Here is a 19,890-nt window from a genome sequence, read left to right on the forward strand (position 1 = left end):
AAATGAACTTGTACAAATAGAAATATTCTGTGAGGTTAAAACTGTAGAACATGAAATTTACGTCCAATTAAAATTATACAACAAAGGAAAATTACTGAGGTTAAAATTGTGAGATTAAAGAAATATTGTATGAGGTGGAAAATTGGAGAGTTAACAAAATTTACAGGAGATTAATATTTGCCACACTTTATCAACGGTTCAAACAAAGAGTTTACATTATGTTAAATTATATCATGATCTAAATGATTGGTTACTTCAAAAAAACAATTTACTTTGAGAGTTTAAAATACCGCGAACTAGTTACCCCAACAAAACACATAATAAACAAACACAAAAATATCCAGTCATCGCTCCGAGGGAAAAAGCGTTTCGGTGATGTAAATTTTAAAATCGTTGCGAGGAAAAAGCGTCTCGGTGATGTAATCAATCTGTAGCGTTGTGAGGGCATGCCTTGAGTAATTAATCAATCTGGCGTTGTGAGGCATGCCCCGATGAGTTAATCATGTTAACGATGATAACCACCTAAGGGAAGAAAATATCATAACCCCCGCCAGTTCGCAGTATAATGAACTTGTTTAACTGCCGTAAATTAACTAATAGCAATCTTGTGTGAAGAATTTAGAAGTGTTATAATGTAACGCTTACGTATATGCATCCAGAAGCTTATTCGTAATTAAACAATAAGGTGTTTTCCTGACTAAGTGAATTTCATGAAATCTTCTAGCAAGTGGTTTATTTAAATAATGCTGATTGTTAAATTGTGTTTGCGCTAGCTGACTATTAAGAAAAACTAATTTGGTTGGTGAATTTACAAACAATGAAACAAATTTACAGCACGTGTTTCGTGTGGACCGGAAGTTCGCATTTTCCGATTAAAAGGCCGCAAGAATTGACCGCGCAGGTTGGGGACAACTGTATCATTATGAAAATTACGATTGATTGTCGTTAAACAAAGGCTTCCTATCGTTTTATTAACTACCAAACCAACTAATTTAAACCTAGCGCTTACCACGTGGTAACACTCACACAAGCACATTCATAATGACGCTACGCCATGCAGATTCTCTACCAACCCTCTAACTGAAATCACCCTAGCGCTACGTGCTGCCATCTAACTCAAAGATCACGCATTAACCCGACATGTCTATTTGGTTGCCTATGTTTAACGATTCCCTTTTCGTGATTGAATTTTTTTTTTCAAATTCAAATTATTCAAATGTGATTTCGCGCCGCTGTTAATTAATTTCAGCGCGAAAACTTTGATTTAAATTCGGTCACCACATTGTTATCACCATCAGTTTTTATTTTAAATATGTATTATACACAAATGCGTTTGTATAAAAGTCCCTTAAATAAGTTTCAAAAGCCTACTCTTTTAAGTTTGGTTAAATAGTACCTTAGGGCCAACTTCATCTGCATACTCAAATTGCAAGTACCTATATTAAAAATACATCACAGTATTATGTAGATTGGTACGAGTGGACCAATAGCTTACTGTTTGCCACTGTAAAATTGTTTTTGTTTCTTCTTGTTCTAGATCGCATTATCTAAAACTGTTCATAAATTGAACAATGGGATCCGTCGTATCGAGGCATCCTTTTAATAACCTATTCTTCTCGATGAGTTTGTTCGTTAATGTTACTAATTGCAATTAATCCTTTCGCTTTAAGTCACTCAGGCTATAATTTGAGTTTAAGGTATGTGATGACAGCGTGTAATTCTAACACCGAATTCTTGTTTTGTTGCCATTAACCTCGTCGATGTACAAAACATTCAAAATAAAATGCTTCTTCAAACGAGTGTTTTATTTAACCTATCGATTCGTAAGTGCTTTTGCTTGACAAAATTAACGTTGTAATACACATTTGAAGTAAAATACTTATTCTTCTTTGTTTTGTTTGTCAGAAACGCGACGACTTGTTCCTAGACGATTACAAACGCTGCGACAATTACGAGACGTTACTTAGAGAACACCCTCAGACTCGGATACAATCCGAATTGGTAAAGAATGTTTTAGTCGTTGTTCCAAAAAATAACCTGCAAAATTTCAGGACGAAAAAAGGAAGCGTTTGCTGATTGCAGTTACTCATAATGACATACAACAAGTGAAAGCGCTCTTAGATTCACCAAGACTGTATAAAGTTACTGACAAGAAAGGCGAAAATTTACTGCAGATAGCGATCATTCGAAACAAGTAAGTGTTGCCAACGTCATTATTGTAAGATTAAATTTCTCTGTAGTGCAGCCGTTTTCGACTATTTGCTTTCGCTCGAAGACTTCCCTTTGGAACTGGTCAACAGCGACAAAGAAACGGCGTTAATAACTGCCGTTAGTGGGGGTTTAGACGACAATGACTACTACTTTGCGGAACAGTTGGTGAAAAAAGGGGCCAATTTGCGTCAGATGGAATATTTAACCAGAACAGTGTGGTACTACTCCATTAAAAACCCTAGAATGATTAAATTGTTGGCGGAAACGGGGGCTGATGTTAACACTTGGCACAGACATTTTGAAACATCTTTACATATGGCTTGTCGCTGCAGCAACGACGAAGTCGTGTCAATTTTGTTGTTTTTTGGAGGTGATCCGCTCACCAAGGGTCATGAGGGCTTAATCCCTTTCGACATAGCAGTCCTACAGAAAAATCGCTTCCAACAAAAACTTTTGTTTAAATATACGTTTGACGCGTTCTCTCAATTTAAAATAAAGTGGAGGATTCTGCTGAAACTCGCTCGCCAGCAGTCGTCTCTATTTGAAAAGTTCGATCAATTGGTTATGGATAGATCGACGTATAGTATGATCATTGTTGAAGTATATTATAGTTGAACAACCTATACGGACAATCACTTTCCCATGTAGAAAAGAATGAATATATATTTTACATCTCACTCGCTTCACTATGAAGTGGCGGTACCTTACAAAAGGGGGTAAAAATAGTCCGTAAGCACGTGATGTCGATAAGGTAGTAAATGGACGTATTAAGGCTCTACCACACCTCAAGAAAATTTCTATTTTAAAAGATATGCAACTTGTAAAACACCCATGCTACCTCGTTATGACAGCTGCCACTCATCTCTAAGGGTTAAAATCGTTCACCTTCGTTTCCAATAACTAGTTTTATTACTGCTTTGTCAGCGGGGGAAGTGTATCCCGGGTTGCAGGTAGAGCAGAGTAAGGAACTAAAATATTTATCTACTATGAAAGAAAACAAACAATATTTCTTAGCTTACGTTCGAGAGTAAAAACGCAAAAACACGTCTACTGGTATATAAAAATTGCCATTTTGTAATATTAGTTTCAAAAGTTTTGAGCGACATTTGACAGGTGTATGACGTCATCGATAATTTTTTAAATAGCACCTCCTACTTTTATTTTAGCATAAAGTCCCTTGAAAGAGAATTTTTGATATGCGGTTTAACATAATTTACTGTCATAAGAAATGAAAAAAGCCAAATGTGTGTTTTAAAATAAATTAATATGATCATTGTCAGAGACTGTTGAGATCTTTACTCGCAATACACACAACAAAAAAATGCTTGTTCATATACAGCCTGTTATTGAAAGGTACGTACAAAATAAAATCGGTAATTGGTTTCGAAGTATGGGTGCAGAAGCAGTTAAAAAAAAGTTCAGGTAAAAGTGTTCTCCTTTTAGAGATAAAAATTATTAAAATATATGTCCAAATTCGTTGTACGCCTCTGATAAAAAGATCATCTTTCGTTTCTATAGCAACATTTAGTCTTGACAAAAGTTTTATTGTTACAGTTGCTAGGATTTACTAAAATAAATTAATTTTACCTATTTTTCCTTCAGTAGCGTCTAAAAAGGTTGGATAAGGGTTAATTTTCCCCTTATAATTTTGTTAACACAAAATAAGTTTTTCCGACTTCTTAGACTTTGAGAAGAACTGTCCATTTTGTTGTACGTACCTTTCAATAACACCCTGTATATAATTCCGACCATAATTCTTACTCTTATTTTTAAATTCCTGTTTCCATAAAAATTCGTACGCATTGGGCATATTCTGTAAGTAGGTAGAAAAGTAAAATTAAATTTCCAAGAATATTTTATTGTAGGTACGAAGGTACGTTATTGTGAGTATTTCTTAGTAATGTTGGAATTTTTCAACCCAAAATCTTAGAAATTTAGGTAGGTACATACCTAGTTACCTCTCGGAATGTATTTTGAATGAAGCAAATTGGTCGAAGGTTATTTCGACAGAACTTCTCTCGCCTCTGAAATACAATAAAACAAACCCAGCTTTTTCGAAAAATTATAAAATTTTATTATGCAAATTTTATTTTTTTGTGAGAACCCGGATAAGTTAAAATTTTTTCCAAAAATTCTAGATGTCTAGGGTGAAAATTCTACACGGATTTACACACCACAAGTGCAGGAGTATCTAATTTTATAAAATTTAAAAAACTTTGTATTATAAATTTTGGAGATGACGTCATCCCATTGGTGGTGGAGATGATTTGCCAAGTTTTAGTTAGCGTTTAATCATCTGCATGATATTTCTAATATACATATAAAATATGGCAAATCCAGTAGTTTCGAAGAACACTTGTCTAATAAAAAATGGATACAGACTCCAGACAGACAGATAGACAGATAGACAGACGGACAGACAGACATACGGAAACGGGAGACCACTTCTTTCGTACTCTGGAGGTCATGACACGTCGAGAAATTAGTACTGGACGTAGAATTGTTGACATAGACCACTTATTAACAACACTGAAATCAATCACTCATAATATGTTGGTCTGTACTTTAGACAATATTGAAATAACTTACGAAAATTGTTATGGTTTAAAACGTGTTTTCTACTACAAATGTAATATGTACGGAATATTCGGTAATTTTTGTACAGAACCTGAAAATCATATATACAAGGTCAATTATGCAGCTATTTGTGGAGTTAGATCAACGGGCGTGGGTTATTCTCAAATATCAAAATTTTGTTCAGCTCTAGATATCCCTCAAATACCCCAGGCGACATATCGTAAAGCCGAAGTTAGAGTTCTAAAGAGCATCGAAGCACTTTTCGAAGAACAAACCAAAACGCAGGTAAAGAAGAGTACCGATTAGCTGTGAAGGCGAGGGAGGTAGATAATGATTGCGTCCCATATATTACCGTTATTGTCGATGGAGCTTGGAACAAATGCTCTTACAAATCCAATTACAATGCACTGGCTGGGGTAGGACGCAAAATTGGTGCCAGAACTAAAAAATACTTTATGTTGGAGTCAAAAACAAACTTTGTAGTTTCTGTAAAATCTGTATGAAACAGAAAAAAAAATTCCAACTCATAACTGTTTTAAAAACTGGGAGCAAACATCTATGTCCATGGAAGCTTCAATTATCTTAGAGGGATTTACTTTAGATACTTTTTAGGAGAATTATAGGCGACGAGGATAGTAGCGTATTAAAAAAAGTTCGGGCTGCAAAATCATATGGTGCATATTATTTTATAGACAAAATTGAATGTAGAAATCACATACTTCGTAATTATTGTTCCAAAATTAGAGAAATAGTTAAAACAACGAAAGCAGATATCACTATTAAAAATGTTTATAAAAAATAGTATTCTAAAATTTAGAACAGCTATTATAAGTGCTATTAAATTTAGCAAAAATAAGCCTCTTCCTTTTTTTCCAGCATATATTTCGCAATCACGAACAATGTGCAAGTTATTTTTGTTATAAAAGTGGACAGTCAAATGATATTTTATTTTCTACTTTCGCAAATGGTGTTTTATACGAACCTTACAAACAAGTTTTAAATAGAGTTGCAACTTTGTCGTCTAGTTTACTTTTTGATATTGAGAACAATGCTGTGGAATGCTACAATTCTGTCGTTAATAAATTTGTGGGAGGAAAAAGAATAAGTTTTTCTGCACGAGGATCGTATCAAGGGCGATGCTTTGCTGCGGCAATAAGTTATAATAATAAGGGTACGTTCCTAATTCCGTTATTCAAAAAAAAAAAAAAAATTGGGGAGGCCAATGTTAGTATACGAAGGCGTTTGTGGAACAAAAATTGAAAAAAACAAAAACGATTAATAAAACTAAAACCTCTATTAAAAAATTGCGTATCCGAATTCTGGATTCCGGTAAAAATAATATCGTCAACGATGAACAAACGAAAACGAAGTGTATGAGAGAAAAAAATCGGATTTATTAATAAAGCTGTCACAGAGTAACGTAAATGCTATTGAAAAAGGTACTTGTGGTCAGCGAATGTGTAGGGAATGGAGTAAAAAAAGGACAAAATGAGAGACGGAATTAACATCGCAAATACCGTTAAAAGTATTGTGCATTCCGATAAAACTTTATGAAAAAATTGCCCAAGTCTATAGAATTTGCTATTGACAATGAAGAAAAGGCCAAACAAAAATTTGAAGCTCTAACAAATTTGAAAAAAAATTTTAGGAGCTTCTCCAGATGGGTTAATAAATTCTAATTCAATTGCAGAGATTAAATGTTCATATGCGGCTTCCAGTAAAAATATTAAAGAGCTATTAAAAATAAAATCATTAATTTATTGTTCAATAAATGCAGTTATTACAATTACCTAGTTTGAACCCGAACCACAACTATAGGTATGTATCAGGTATAACAGGGTCCAGTGCATATAACTAAAAGATATATATATCCTTCTTAATGCTATTGTCAGGTACTTCAAAGAGTGGTCAAATAAGCTTAAGGTATTTAAAAGGTGCTCTATTGTGTGGGCCATAAATTACAGCTTACGGCTTCAGCTAATATTTTGGGTTGCCTAACTTACCAAAATTTGCCCAAAATGCTTAGCAGTTTTTTTACAATAACTAAAAGAAGTAAAATTTTAACAGAAAACGATGAGTGGCGCCTAAAGTAGAAAAAAATTCTCTATCACCTCGATATTTTTTAAAAGCACACCGAGTTATAGTTTTCGCTAAAAATCCGCTGGGGTTTTACGCACTTTATTTTTTATTTTAAAAACTGCTACGTTTTTTAAAAAATACAAGACGCTTCCTTAAAGATTTTTATGTCATGACCACGCACATGTATCGCCCTGCTCTTCAACTGTTAAAATAAAGGCGCAAAATGGGTTGGCGTTTTGCCTTATTTTGGCATCTTTTAATGACTGTGTGGCGGAGCCTTTTAATCAGTAGGTTGTACGGGGAGCAGTCACAAAATAAGCAAACGTACGTGTTGAAGACTTTACTGTAATATATGTATATGTAATGCATACCTGTTTCAAGGTTAAGGTAACAAAAATTTAATATTATCGCGGTATACCTATTATCCATGAACTGCATGGCTAACAAATATGCGTCCCTTCGTCCACTTTAAAGGTATACGAAATTAAACGACCACTACTTTAATTAATAAGTAACAAGTCATCTAATTTGCCTCCAGAATAACTATGGATTATCATCAAACTATGAACATCAAATTAATTCAATATGAACATCTTCTTACGTATTTTTTTTATTAACAGTAGTCAAATCATTAAATACATATTATTTTTGAAACTAAAATGTATTTTATCCTAAGATTGTATCACAAAATATTCATCACTATTTAAATATATACGATTTAGACATCAAGAAATAAATTTAAAATTGCAAAAATTATACTAAACAGCCTTAAATGTGTCTTGTATGTACGTGCTTATCAATATGTAGGCATTTTAACGCACAGCAATAAACGTTCTTGATGAGTAATGACTGATGACTACTGTAACACAGTAAATCCTCGAAATCGAAAATTTAAAACACTGAAAAATTCAAATATGGGAAAATTGTAAAATCGAGAATTAACAGCAGAGTGCAACGAAACAACGTTATTCTAATCTCAAATAAACGAAGTGCAGTCCGCAACGGCAATGAATTCGCATCCCGTGCGAGCCGTACCGAGTTTGGCCTTGCCTAGCCCGACAGAAATCCGCTCTCTAGATATTACACACCGGCGCCGTATACGTGAGTAAATTGTTTCGTTATTTTATTGATTATAAGAAATCAATATTCAAAACGACCCAATTCATTTTCCCGAAAATTTGGGAACACAATAATTTTATTCTTAGTATTACACTACATCTATCCCAACTGATATACGTGTCCTTGCAAAAATGTTGATGACGTCATCACATTTTTTTTTTAATTCCCACTACAAAAATGTAATGAGAAAAAAAAACATAATAGGCATGCAGTCGTCAAGTTTCCGACAGCGAGGGAAGTACTGTCTAAACTCCTTAGACCAATTTTTTTATTAACAGTAGTCAAATCATTAAATACATATTATTTTTGAAACTAAAATGCATTTTATCCTAAGATTGTATCACAAAATATTCATCACCATTTAAATATATACGATTTAGACATCAAGAAATAAATTTAAAATTGCAAAAATTATACTAAAACAGCCTTAAATGTGTCTTGTATGTACGTGCTTATCAGTATGTAGGCATTTTAACGCACAGCAATAATCGTTCTTGATGAGTAGATGAGTAATGACTGATGACTACTGTAACACAGTAAATCCTCGAAATCGAAAATTTAAAACACTGAAAAATTCAAATATGGGAAAATTGCAAAATCGAGAAATCGAAACATAAAAAAATCAAAAAAATTAAAATTGGAAAATCTAAAATTTAAAAATCGAGAAATTGAACAATCGGTTAATTCAAAAATCGAAACATCGAAAAATTAGAAAATCGAAAAATTAAAAAAAATTGGACAGTCGAAAATTTAAAAATTCCGAAAATTGAAAAATTGAAATATAGAGAACTGAAAACTTAAAAAATCGAAAAAAATTAATAATTTCAAAAATTGAAAAGTTAAAATTGAGAAATCGAAAAACTGAAAAATCACAAAATTGAACGAAATATCAAAAAATTAGGAATTTTTGAGAAACAAAAAAGTCAAAAAAGCAGAGTCTAAAAATCGCAAACTTAAAAAATCGAAAAATTGAAAAATCAAAAACCTGAATAATCGAAAAATTGAAGAACTGAAGAACTGAAAAATCGAAACTTTAGGAAGTGGAGAAATGGGAATATAAAAAAATAGATTAATTGAGAAATCCGAAAACTAAAAATTCAGAAACGTCAAAATTTGAAAAATAAAAAAATATTGAAGAACTAAAAAAATCGAAAAATCTAAAATTTAAAACATTGAAAAGTTAAAATATGCAAAAACTAAAAAATGGAGAAATCCAAACATCAAAAAATAAAAATAAAAATCTAAAATTTAATAATCGAAAAACTGAAAAATCAACGAATCGAGAAGTCGAGAATTGAAAAAATTGGACAATTGAAAAATCGGATAAATCAAAAATCGAAACATCGAAAAATCGAGAAACCGAAAAGCAAAAAATCGAAAAACCAACAAATCGAAAAATCGAAACATTGTAAAATTCAAAAATTGAGACATCGAGAAATCGAAAAATCAAAAGACAAAAAAAATCGAGGAGTCGAAAAATAAAAAAATTGAGAAACCGAAGTAGGCCAAAATCGAAATATCGAAAACTTAAATATGGAAAAATTGATAAAGCAAGAGATTGAATAATCAAAACATCGAAACATCCGAATCTCAATGAATTGAGATCTCAAAAAATTTAAACATTCGTAAATTAAAAAAATTAAAATATAGAACTGGAAACTCGAGAAACTGAAAAATCTAGAAATTTAAAAATTAAAATATGAAAAAGTTGAAAAATTGAGAAATTGAAATAAAAAACAAAAAACTGAAAATCCAAAAATAAAAAATAGAAAAATCTAGAAGTCGAAAAATGAAAGAATCGAAGTATTGAAAAATATCAAAACTGAAAGAAATATCCAAAAATTGAGAAATCGACAAACCAATAAAGCGAAGTCGAAAAATCGAAGAATTGAAGAACTGAAAAATCGAAACTTTGCGAAGTGGGAAAATCAAAAATAGATTAATTGAAAAATCAGAAAACTGAAAATTTAACGCAAAAATTTGAAAAATTGAAAAATTTAAATACTGAAGAACTGAAAAGTCAAAAAATCGAGAAATCGAAAAAACTAAAATTTAAAACAATGAATAATTAAAATATCGCAAAATTGAAGAATCGAGAGATCCAATTCAATTTGAAAAATTGAAAAATCGGGGCATTGAAAAATTGGAAAATCCAGAAATTGAAAAGCTCAAAAGAAAAAAATCGAAAAACCGAGAAATCCAAAAATCGAAACATCGAAAAATTCAAAAACTGAGACTTCGAGAAATCGAAAAATCGGAGGATCGAGAAATTGAACAATCAAAACAACGAAACATCTGAATTCGATAAATTGAGAAAATAAAAAATTGAATAATCGAAAAATTTTAAAAAAGAAAAACTCGAAAATCAAAAATTAAAATTCAAAAAATCGAAAAATTGAAAAATTGAAATATAGAAGAACTGAAAACTCGAAATATCGAAAAACCTAGAATTTTAAAAAATGAAATATTAAAACATCGAAAAGTTTAAAAATTGAGAAATCGAAGCATTAAACAGTCCCAGAATTGAAAAATCTAAAGTTTACAATAAATTGAAAATCCAAAAAGGAAAAGAGCGAGAAATAAAAAAAAATCCATCAATTCAAAAATCGAAAAGTCGAAAAATTGAAATATTGAAAAATCTCATAACTGAAAGAAATATTCAAAAAATTGAGAAATTAAAAAATTGGAAAATTGAGAAATCGAAAATCTAAAAAAGCAACATCGAAAAATCGTAAGCTTAAAAAAAACGAAAAATTGAAGAAGTGAAAAATAGAAACTTTAGGAAGTCCAGAAATGGAAAAATAAAAAAAATACTTTAGAAACCGGAAAACTGAAAATTTAGAAACGTGAAATTTTGAAAAATTGAAATATCAAAATATTTAAAAACCGTAAAATTGAAGAGGACAAAAATTGAGAAATCGTATCATTGAAACATCGTAAGATTGAGAAATCGAAAAATAAAAAAATCGAGAAATAGAAAATTTAAGGACTGGAGGAATCGGAAAAGCCCAAAATTGAAATATTGAAAAATTGAGACATTGAAAGTTGAAAAATCGAGAAATCGACAAGCCGAAAAATCCCAATAGCGTATTTAGGTATAAATCACAAGATCAGGACTATTCTACTTTTTAAAATTTAAATACATAACATTATAAATTGGAAAATGTTGATTTTTTTTTCCAAAAATCTTGACGTCTAAGGTGAAAACTCGACACGGATGCATAAACCGTAAACGGGGCGAAACTACAATTTTACTATTGTAAAATTTGGAGATTGCGTCATTTCATTGTTCGTGACAAATTTTGGAGAGTGTAATTTGATAATACAATTTGAAATGTAAATTTTGTCATTCGGGAACATTATGTATTAAATCGTTAAGATGTTCAAGAACTTTGTTCACTTATTCGTTGTAAAGTCCAATGGTCGAAATGGGTTAGTTCTTCGTAGTGGATGTGTATCAGATCAACTCTAACGAATATCGGTTTATAGATAAATCGCTTAAAGCCGATATTGGCATGAGTGTGCTTTGGTCTGTAGATCAAACAAGTTCTCAGGCGACGAAAAATTGCATGTGGGAGGAGACTTCGGATTACAAATCGTGCCAAGAAAGACATATTTGGGAGAGATGGATTTTCAGGTGCTTGACTAGCGGTAATTTTAAATTGTTTGCTGTCGTTCGCGAAGTGAAGATTTCGTTAATAAATTCATAGAAAACTATAAGGGATTTTTTCATGCCTTAGAAAATTAAAAAGTAAAAAATACAATAACAAAAATTTTAAAATGCGGTTTACGAAAAATTAGTTGACCTGTGCAAAGAAGAAAATTTTGGAAACGCTGACAAATATGATATCTTAAAAAAAAATAACACTTGAAGAAGTGCTTTCGGCGTAATCTTTTTGATGTTCGCGTGAACAAAATACTCTATGTCAGTGTGCATTGCGCAAAGAGTTAACTGTGCAGATCTAGCCGAAAATCCGAAAACCAAATCGCTGTGTGTAGGGCCAGCATAACGGAAGTAATAAATCAATCATCCCATCGGTTGAAGAACGTTGGGTCAGTGCAATGATGTCGGTGTTATATCCCGAGAGGGGCCCAATACACCCAATAAAAGCGAACAGACAAAATAAAGCTTCAAACATAATTATTTTTATACTAAAATTCTGAAGTTTATAAACTGCACATTTTATTTATTTATTTATTTTATCTTGTTTTCGAACTATAATAAACATTTCAAACAATGTCTGTAACTTATTTTAATGTAAATTATATTCATGTGGTTAACAAAATCAGATGTAATATTAGTGTGATTTTGACCTTATTCTAGATTTTATTACAGCAGAACGGCGTATCCTTTTTAAATTTTAGAAGTTACGGAAACTAGTTCAAGAAACAATTAGTTATCTCGTATTTTTGGAACAAAATCTACCAAAATGCCCGATAACAGCAATTGTTTTTCATAGAAACAAACAGTCTTCAAAGCAGCCTTTAATAACTCGATATTACAAACATGCCTCTTAAGTTCTTTATGCGTTTTTTTCTCTCTTGTAATTATTTGTAATGTTAACGCCGAAAGTTTATGTCATTCTGTTATTTACTTTGAACATATATTTTCATTTTGTGTTGATATTTTTGTAACACCACGAATCTAAATTTTACTTAAAATCTTGTTTTACTTTAATCTTGTAAAACTAAACAATTATACCAGTTTAAAAACCCTTGGAAAGTTTCTGTCAGTCTTCAGATATAGTCAAATAAAAATAGGCGTCAAATTCATTTAAATTCAATTCTTTCGTATCACGTTACAACGCGTTGCTTCATATTTTTTATGTCAAGTATATTTTCATATTTTGTACATATATGTTTATACACATTACTGTTTACGGAACAATGTTAATTATGGATTTATGGATAACTCCTCGTATAAGAGCAGAGTGAAGGGTGTTTGCCTTTGCTAATGTTTGATGGCGCCATCTGATTTAGAGTAAAATAAACCTAATACGTTGGCTCACTGTAGTGAAAAAGTGCGTTGATGAAAAATTTGTCCCACGCCCCCTGGATTCCTTGTCCTAAAGCTCACTATTTAGGAGAAGTAAAATTTGTATTAGGTTGTTCAACTATAATATACTTAAACAATGGTATGATGGAGCAAGGCGAACTGGAAGAGCTATTGCAACTTGATTCCAAAACACTAAAAAAAGTACTAACGAAATTTAAGAACGTAGTTCGTTGGTTTCTACCATCGTGTAGTTTCCACTTCTGGTGGAAAAAAGAGGACAATATTTTAGAAAAGATCGAAGTTCTGGTGAAGTGTGGATTGGAAGACGAGGTGATCAAGTGTGTCCAAAATACGAATACTACGCTTTTATTTCACTTCTTGTTGAAGGAGTTCGATGAGCCTACAGTCACTGCAATCACGTGTTAGTTGTTGTAATATTTTGCGTCTCACTGAACATGATTTACAAGATGTATTTTGGAATTAGGCTCCGCCTCTAGGTCTGCCAACGAATGAAAACTTCACTATTTAGATCAGGGCAGGTATGGGTGGGGCTTTAATTTTTTCTTAATCTACATAGTATTCTTTGAATAACACGATACCCAAAAACATTTCTTACATAACGATTTTGCAATTAAGTTCTGTTCCTTTGGCTCTCGACGACAAAACAAAATCATCACAATTGAGATAGGGCGGGTGGGCGGGGTTTATATTTTGACGTTTTTCTTAATACACATAGTCAGTCGTCTTTTCAGAACAAGAAACTTAATATTACAACAGGTACCTATTATTCTAATGATTTTTAACGCATGTAATAGTTGTAACATTTATTTTCAATAGAAAAAATACTGGATAAAACAAAGGACAAATAAATTCCACTTACTAGTAACAAAAATAGAAATATCACTATAAAATATTTTTAATACAATTTTGTTTCATATGTAATAATCTTTTTGTGTACGTTACTAATTGGCAGGCCGTTGAGTCTCGAATAAAACTCTTTGCACGTTTTAATGTTAAACTTGTTTACAAAAAACTCCCTAAAAACATTTCGCGCTAGTTCTACCAACAGGGGGATTTTTTGAAAACTCTGTACCTCTGAATAACCAATCATTTGATTAATCTGGTAACAAATTTCATTTAATTTCGGATGGACGAAATAACGTCGTAATAGATAAGCACTATCCGCATCATAATCACTCTGTTCTTGGAGAAAACGTTCTACATTCATATTAATATCATACACGAAAGCAGGCACCGCCTTTTTTATGTAACCTTCCAGAATAACGCCCTTCTGTATGTCCATGTGCAAAAGAATTTTAAACAATTCGCAATAACCATACAAATCATATACATAATGCAAATCTAACTCTTGAACATTCAAACCATAACTTAATAAATAACAGTAGAGTGGAGTTACGGCATTTTCATCATACCCTAGTTCTATCAAATCCTCAAATATCTCGGTACTATTCACATTATTAATAAAAGTTATCACACTTGGTCTTAATTCGCTTTCAAGTATCACATTTAAGTTTTTTAAACAAATAACCTTACCCTCGCCACCCTCGTAATAAGATTCTGAAAATATTTTTCTTGAAAACACCTTATTCATATAGTGGCCAAATTTTTGAATAACGAGATGCAGACAATCAATGCTTATGGAACACAAAAAGCGAAAGTAGAGACTTAAAGACTCATACTGAATTGTTATTTTAATAGGGCATTTAATAATGTGGTAGAACAATGGTGATTTCGCCTCAGCAAGCGTTAGCAATACATCCAGGTGCAACTCCAAGTTCGAGTACTCATCATAAATGTACAAAAATAAAATTTCTTGTATTTCAAAAGAGTTACCATATAAAACAGATTGTTCAAAGTTAAGGACTGTAGGTTGTGCTCCATACACCAACAGAGTCATCATTAGTTCACTTTCATCTTTGTACAAGGTTCTGGTAAGAGGGGTGTCTTGTTCCCGATTGGGAGCATTAACATCAGCCCCCCGTTCTATAAGAAGCTTAGCTGCTTTATAGTAACCACGATCTAAGGTACGGTGTAATGGTGTATCCCCGTGAAAATAAACTCTATCAATGCTGGCACCTTTTTTGATTAGTTCATATGCAAAATGCTCCCTCATCCAAGTATCGTTATTACTCACAAAACAATCAAGTGCAACTACCAACGCTGTTAGGCCTTCTCTGTTCACGAACTCAATGGGAAAATCCGGGATGGATAACATATAATCAAAAACTTCGATGCTAAAAAACGTGTACTTGGCTATTTGTAAATTTTCTCAAGTGACATACTTGTCTGTAAGAATTGCTATTTGAAGTAAACTGTAACCGCAAGAGTCTCGAACGTTGTACCACCTGGGAGAATCGAGGAGGTCGCTGAGGACGTCCACTTGGTTTTGGACGACGGCGGCGATTAAACGACTTTTTTTTTTAATCTAGGGAGAAATCGGGATTATGTTGTGTGTGGTTTTATGCGTAATTACCAAAGGGGGCCCGTTGTTCTGATCTTCGTAAAATTTTAAATAATAATTCTCGTACTCGACAGAACCATCAGAGTCTGAAGAAGACATATTTGAGTGGGTTTCGCTGAATTTTGCCACAGACTTGGTTTTTCATTCAAAATGTTTTTAGTAGTACTTTGGTTGGCGTTTATGTTTTAACTGTCTAATATCACATTATGAGTAATTGTCGTTAACTATGTAATATTTATTTAATTTTCAGTCCTTTTTTCATAATAATTGTCGTAATGAGCATTTAAATTCTAGGTTAGATTTCTGAATTTGTAGCCAACGTGACATGAGTGACTCAGTGATATGACACATGTTGAATATCCCCAAAAATATTGGAAACCTATTTAATAAAAAAAAAAAGATTTCTATGTACAAAAAAACACCAGTTTTATTAATAATTACAATTATTAATAGTCGTGTACCAATTGGGCATTGTTGTCAACTGCTTTTGTATTAAATGTATTTAAAATGTGAGAATATCAGCCCAATTTTCAAAATGTCTATTCATTAGCTGTCATCTGTAGAATATCCTCCTGCTGTCATCTTCTCATTGGTTTTTATTCAGCAAAATGAATAGTTCAAAATATTAAAAATTGATTAATAACTTACAGTTCAAAAACGATCGTCACTGAGTTTTACTCTGTGGTTTTACTAATATAAAGTAGGCGAGTTTTGATACAAATTAAACAGGTTCATCATGTGCTCTCACTTTGTATCACATTGTTGGTTGCCGATGAAACATAACTAGAATGAAAGCAGAGATGAAAGCTAAAGATTAAGCTAAAGAACATAGAGAAGCGTCACAGTTTAAATTAAATGTCATAAAATTTTTAACGACGCGTTTTACTTTCGACAAATTGACCAAAATATTACAAGCTGCTTACTGTTTCCTTTATTTTAATTCAGGTCACACAAATTACAATTTGTCGTCTGAGAACTTGTTTGATCTACAGACCAGAGCGCACTCAGGCCAATGTCGACTCCAAGCGTCCGGAAACGATTTGATATACATATAATAAGCCATGATCCGTGATCTGATACACATCCTAACCGGTTTCGACCATAATTTCTTGCTGTTTCAACTTTCGAATTCTCAGTTTTTCGAAAGTTTAGTTTGGGGACTTTTCAATTTACTCCTATTTATTATTCAATTTTTGGATTTTACAAATTCTGAATTTTTCAATTTCTCGGTTTTCAGTTTTTCTCTTCAATTTTACGATTTTTAAATATTTCGATTGTTCAATTTTTGACTTTTATTTATAAACTCTTTATTTCTCGATTTTTCAATTAATTGATTTTTCAGGTTTTTTGTTTTTTCAATTTTTCTATTGTTTCAGGTTTCGATTTTTCAACTTCACTTTTTTGATTTTTCGATTTCTCAATTTTAAATTTCAGTTTTGGCATTTTTCAGTTTACTTATTATTCAATTTTTCGATCTTACGATTTTACAGGTTTTTGATTTTTCAATTTTTCGATTTTTTTAAGGTTTCGATATTTTCGACTTCACTTTTTTGATTTTTCGATTTCTCAATTTTTCGATTCTTTAGGTTCTCAGTTTTTGGATATTTCAGTTTTCCGATTTTTCAGTTTTTCGATTTGTCAACTTTTCTTTCATTTTTAAATTTTTCGATATTTCAGTTTTGGGATTTTTCAATTCTGTTCTTCGACTTTTCCATTTTAGATTTCTCAATTTTTTGGTATTTTAATTTTTCAATATTTAAAATTTTAGATTTTTCGATTTCTCGATTTTTCATTTCAGCTCTTCCATATTTCAATTTTTCAAATGTTTCGATTTCTTAATCTATCGATTTTTCGACTTCCCGGTTTTAGATTTTCTGTTTTTCAATTGCCGTTTTTTCAAATGTTCGATTTTTCAATTTTTCAAATTTGACTTTCATAAACTTTCAAATTTTCGATTTTTCAATTAATCGATGTTTTGATTTTCCCATTTCTTGACTTTCGAGGGTTTCGATATTCCTGTTCTTCAATTCTTTAATTTTTCGATTTTTTATTTCTTAGTTTTTTTAAAGTTTCGATTATTCGACTTCACTTTTTGGATTTTTCGGTTGCTCAATTTTTCGACTTTTTAGGTTCTCAGTTTTTGGATATTTCAGTTTTCGGATTTTTCAGGTTTTCCATTTTTAGTTTTTCTTTCATATTTCAGTGTTTCAATATCTCATTTTTGGGATTTTTCAATATTTCGATTTTTCGACTTTTCGATTTTTGACTCCTGGATTTTTCGATGTGCGATTATTTTACTTTTTAGATTGTTCAATTTTTCGATTTTAAATTTTAGATTTTTTAATTTTTAAAATTTTGGATTTTTAAATTTTTCGATTTTTTAGTTCAGTTGTTCGATATTTGAATTTTTCAAATTTTCGAATTTTTCAAATGTTTCGATTTCTTAATCTTTTGATTTTCAGACTTCCCGGTTTTAGATTTTCTGTTTTTCAATTGTCATTTTGTCGAATTATTTTCGATTTTTTAAGTTTTCAAATTTGACTTTCATAAACTCTCAATTTTTCGATTTTTCAATTAATCGATGTTTTGATTTTCCTATTCTTCAATTCTTTAATTTTTTTATTTTTCGGGTTTTTCATTTTTCAATTTTTCGATTTTTTAAGATTTCTATTTTTCGACTTCATTTTTTGATTTTTCGATTTTTCAACTTCCTGGTTTTCGATTTATCAATTTTTCAATTTTTTATTTTGGCCTGTTTCGGTTTCTCAGTTTTTCGAGTTTTCCATTTTTTCGTTTTTTGATTTTTCCGCTTTTCCAATTTTTCAACTTTTAACTTTTTGTTTGTCGATTTCTCTATTTTTCGACTTCATCACTTTTCGATTTCTCGTTCTTTTGATCTTTCAATCTCTCAATTTTTCGAATTTTTAAGTTCTTGATTTCTCGATTTATCGAGATTTTGATTGTCAATTTCTCAATTTATAAATTGTTCAATTTTTAACTTTTCGATTTTTCGATTTTGGCCTATTTCGGTTTCTCAGTTGTTCGACTTTTCGACTCCACAATTTCTTGATCTTTTGATTTTTCGATTTCTCGATTTCTCATTTCAGTTCTTCGATATCTCCGCTTTTCATGTTTTCGAATTTTTCAAATGTGTTGATTTCTTAATCTATCGATTTTTCGACTTTCCGGTTTTAGATTTTCTGTTTTTCAATTCCCGTTTTTTCAAATTTTCGATTTTTCAATTTTTCAAATTTGACTTTCATAAACTTTCAATTATTCTATTTTTCAATTAATCGATCTTTTGATTTTCCCATTTCTTAACTTTCGAGGGTTTCGATATTCCTGTTCTTCAATTCTTTAATTTTTCAATTTTTCATTTTTTAGTTTTTTTAAAGTTTCGATTTTTCGACTTCACTTTTTGGATTTTTCGGTTGCACAATTTTTCGACTTTTTAGGTTCCCAGTTTTTGGATTTTTCATCTTTTGCATTTTTCAATTTTTCGATATCTCAGTTTTGGGATTTTTCAATATTTCGATTCTTCGACTTTTCGATTTTTGACTCCTGGATTTTTCGATGTGTCGATTATTTTACTTTTTCGATTTTTTACTTTTTTAAATTTTAGATTTTTCGGTTTCTCGATTTTTAAGTTCAGTTCTTCGATATTTGAATTTTTCACGTTTTCGAATTTTTCAAATGTTAAGATTTCTTAATCTTTTGATTTTTCGACTTCCCAGTTTTAGATTTTCTGTTTTTCAATTGTCATTTTGTCGAATTTTCGATTTTTTAATTTTTCAAATTTGACTTTCATAAACTCTCAATTTTTCGATTTTTCAATTAATCGATGTTTTGATTTTCCCATTTCTTGACCTTCGAGTGTTTCGATTTTCCTGTTCTTCAATTCTTTAATTTTTTTATTTTTCAGGATTTTGATTTTTCAATTTTTCGATTTATTAAGGTTTCTATTTTTCGACTTCACTTTTTTGATTTTTCGATTTTTCAGTTTTAGGATTTTTCAATATTTCAATTCTTCGGTTTTTCTATTTTTGACTTCTGGATTTCTCGATGTGTCTACCTTTTTACTTTTTCGCTTTTCCAATTTTTGGATTTTTTCAATCTTGTGATATTTTAATTTTTCAATATTTCTTAATCTTTCGATTTTTCGACTTCCTGGTTTTAGATGTTCTGTTTTTCAATTTTTCGATTTGTTAATTTTTCATTCCCGATTTATTGAGATTTGATTATTCAGGTTTTCGATTTATGAATTTTTCAATTTTTTATTTTGGCCAATTTCGGTTTCTCAGTTTTTCGAGTTTTCCATTTTTTCATTTTTTGATTTTTCCGCTTTTCCAATTTTTCAACTTTTAACTTTTTGTTTGTCGATTTCTCTATTTTTCGAATTTTCGACTTCATCACTTTCAATTTCTCG

At 31.1% G+C, this 19,890-nt stretch overlaps 2 protein-coding genes across 3 annotated transcripts; one reads left to right on the plus strand and one right to left on the minus strand.

The window, feature by feature from the left end:
• Window positions 1-1,547: 1,547 nt before the first annotated feature.
• On the plus strand, window positions 1,548-13,408 carry LOC135123178 (ankyrin repeat and SOCS box protein 2-like). Its single transcript, XM_064047672.1, has 5 exons — window positions 1,548-1,823; window positions 1,906-2,001; window positions 2,052-2,194; window positions 2,241-2,805; window positions 13,133-13,408. Exons 1-5 carry the CDS (start codon window positions 1,761-1,763, stop codon window positions 13,406-13,408), a joined length of 1,143 nt encoding a protein of 380 aa, XP_063903742.1. The 5' UTR covers window positions 1,548-1,760.
• A 442-nt stretch (window positions 13,409-13,850) lies between these two features.
• On the minus strand, window positions 13,851-15,788 carry LOC135123333 (uncharacterized). Of its 2 annotated transcripts, none has more exons than XM_064047883.1 (3): window positions 15,477-15,788; window positions 15,286-15,428; window positions 13,851-15,229 (listed from the first exon to the last, which is right to left on the minus strand). In XM_064047883.1, the coding sequence occupies exon 3, from the start codon at window positions 15,216-15,218 to the stop codon at window positions 13,899-13,901; it is 1,320 nt and encodes a 439-aa protein (XP_063903953.1). In that variant the 5' UTR covers window positions 15,219-15,229; window positions 15,286-15,428; window positions 15,477-15,788; the 3' UTR covers window positions 13,851-13,898. The 2 variants fall into 2 exon arrangements, with proteins under 2 accessions (XP_063903953.1, XP_063903952.1); XM_064047882.1 differs by having other exon boundaries at window positions 13,853-15,237.
• Window positions 15,789-19,890: the final 4,102 nt, after the last annotated feature.

Source organism: Zophobas morio, unplaced genomic scaffold (assembly GCF_036711695.1).
Source record: "Zophobas morio isolate AGI-343-1 ecotype UQ-CSIRO unplaced genomic scaffold, CSIRO_AGI_Zmor_V1 ptg000006l, whole genome shotgun sequence".
Classification (NCBI taxonomy): domain Eukaryota; kingdom Metazoa; phylum Arthropoda; class Insecta; order Coleoptera; family Tenebrionidae; genus Zophobas; species Zophobas morio.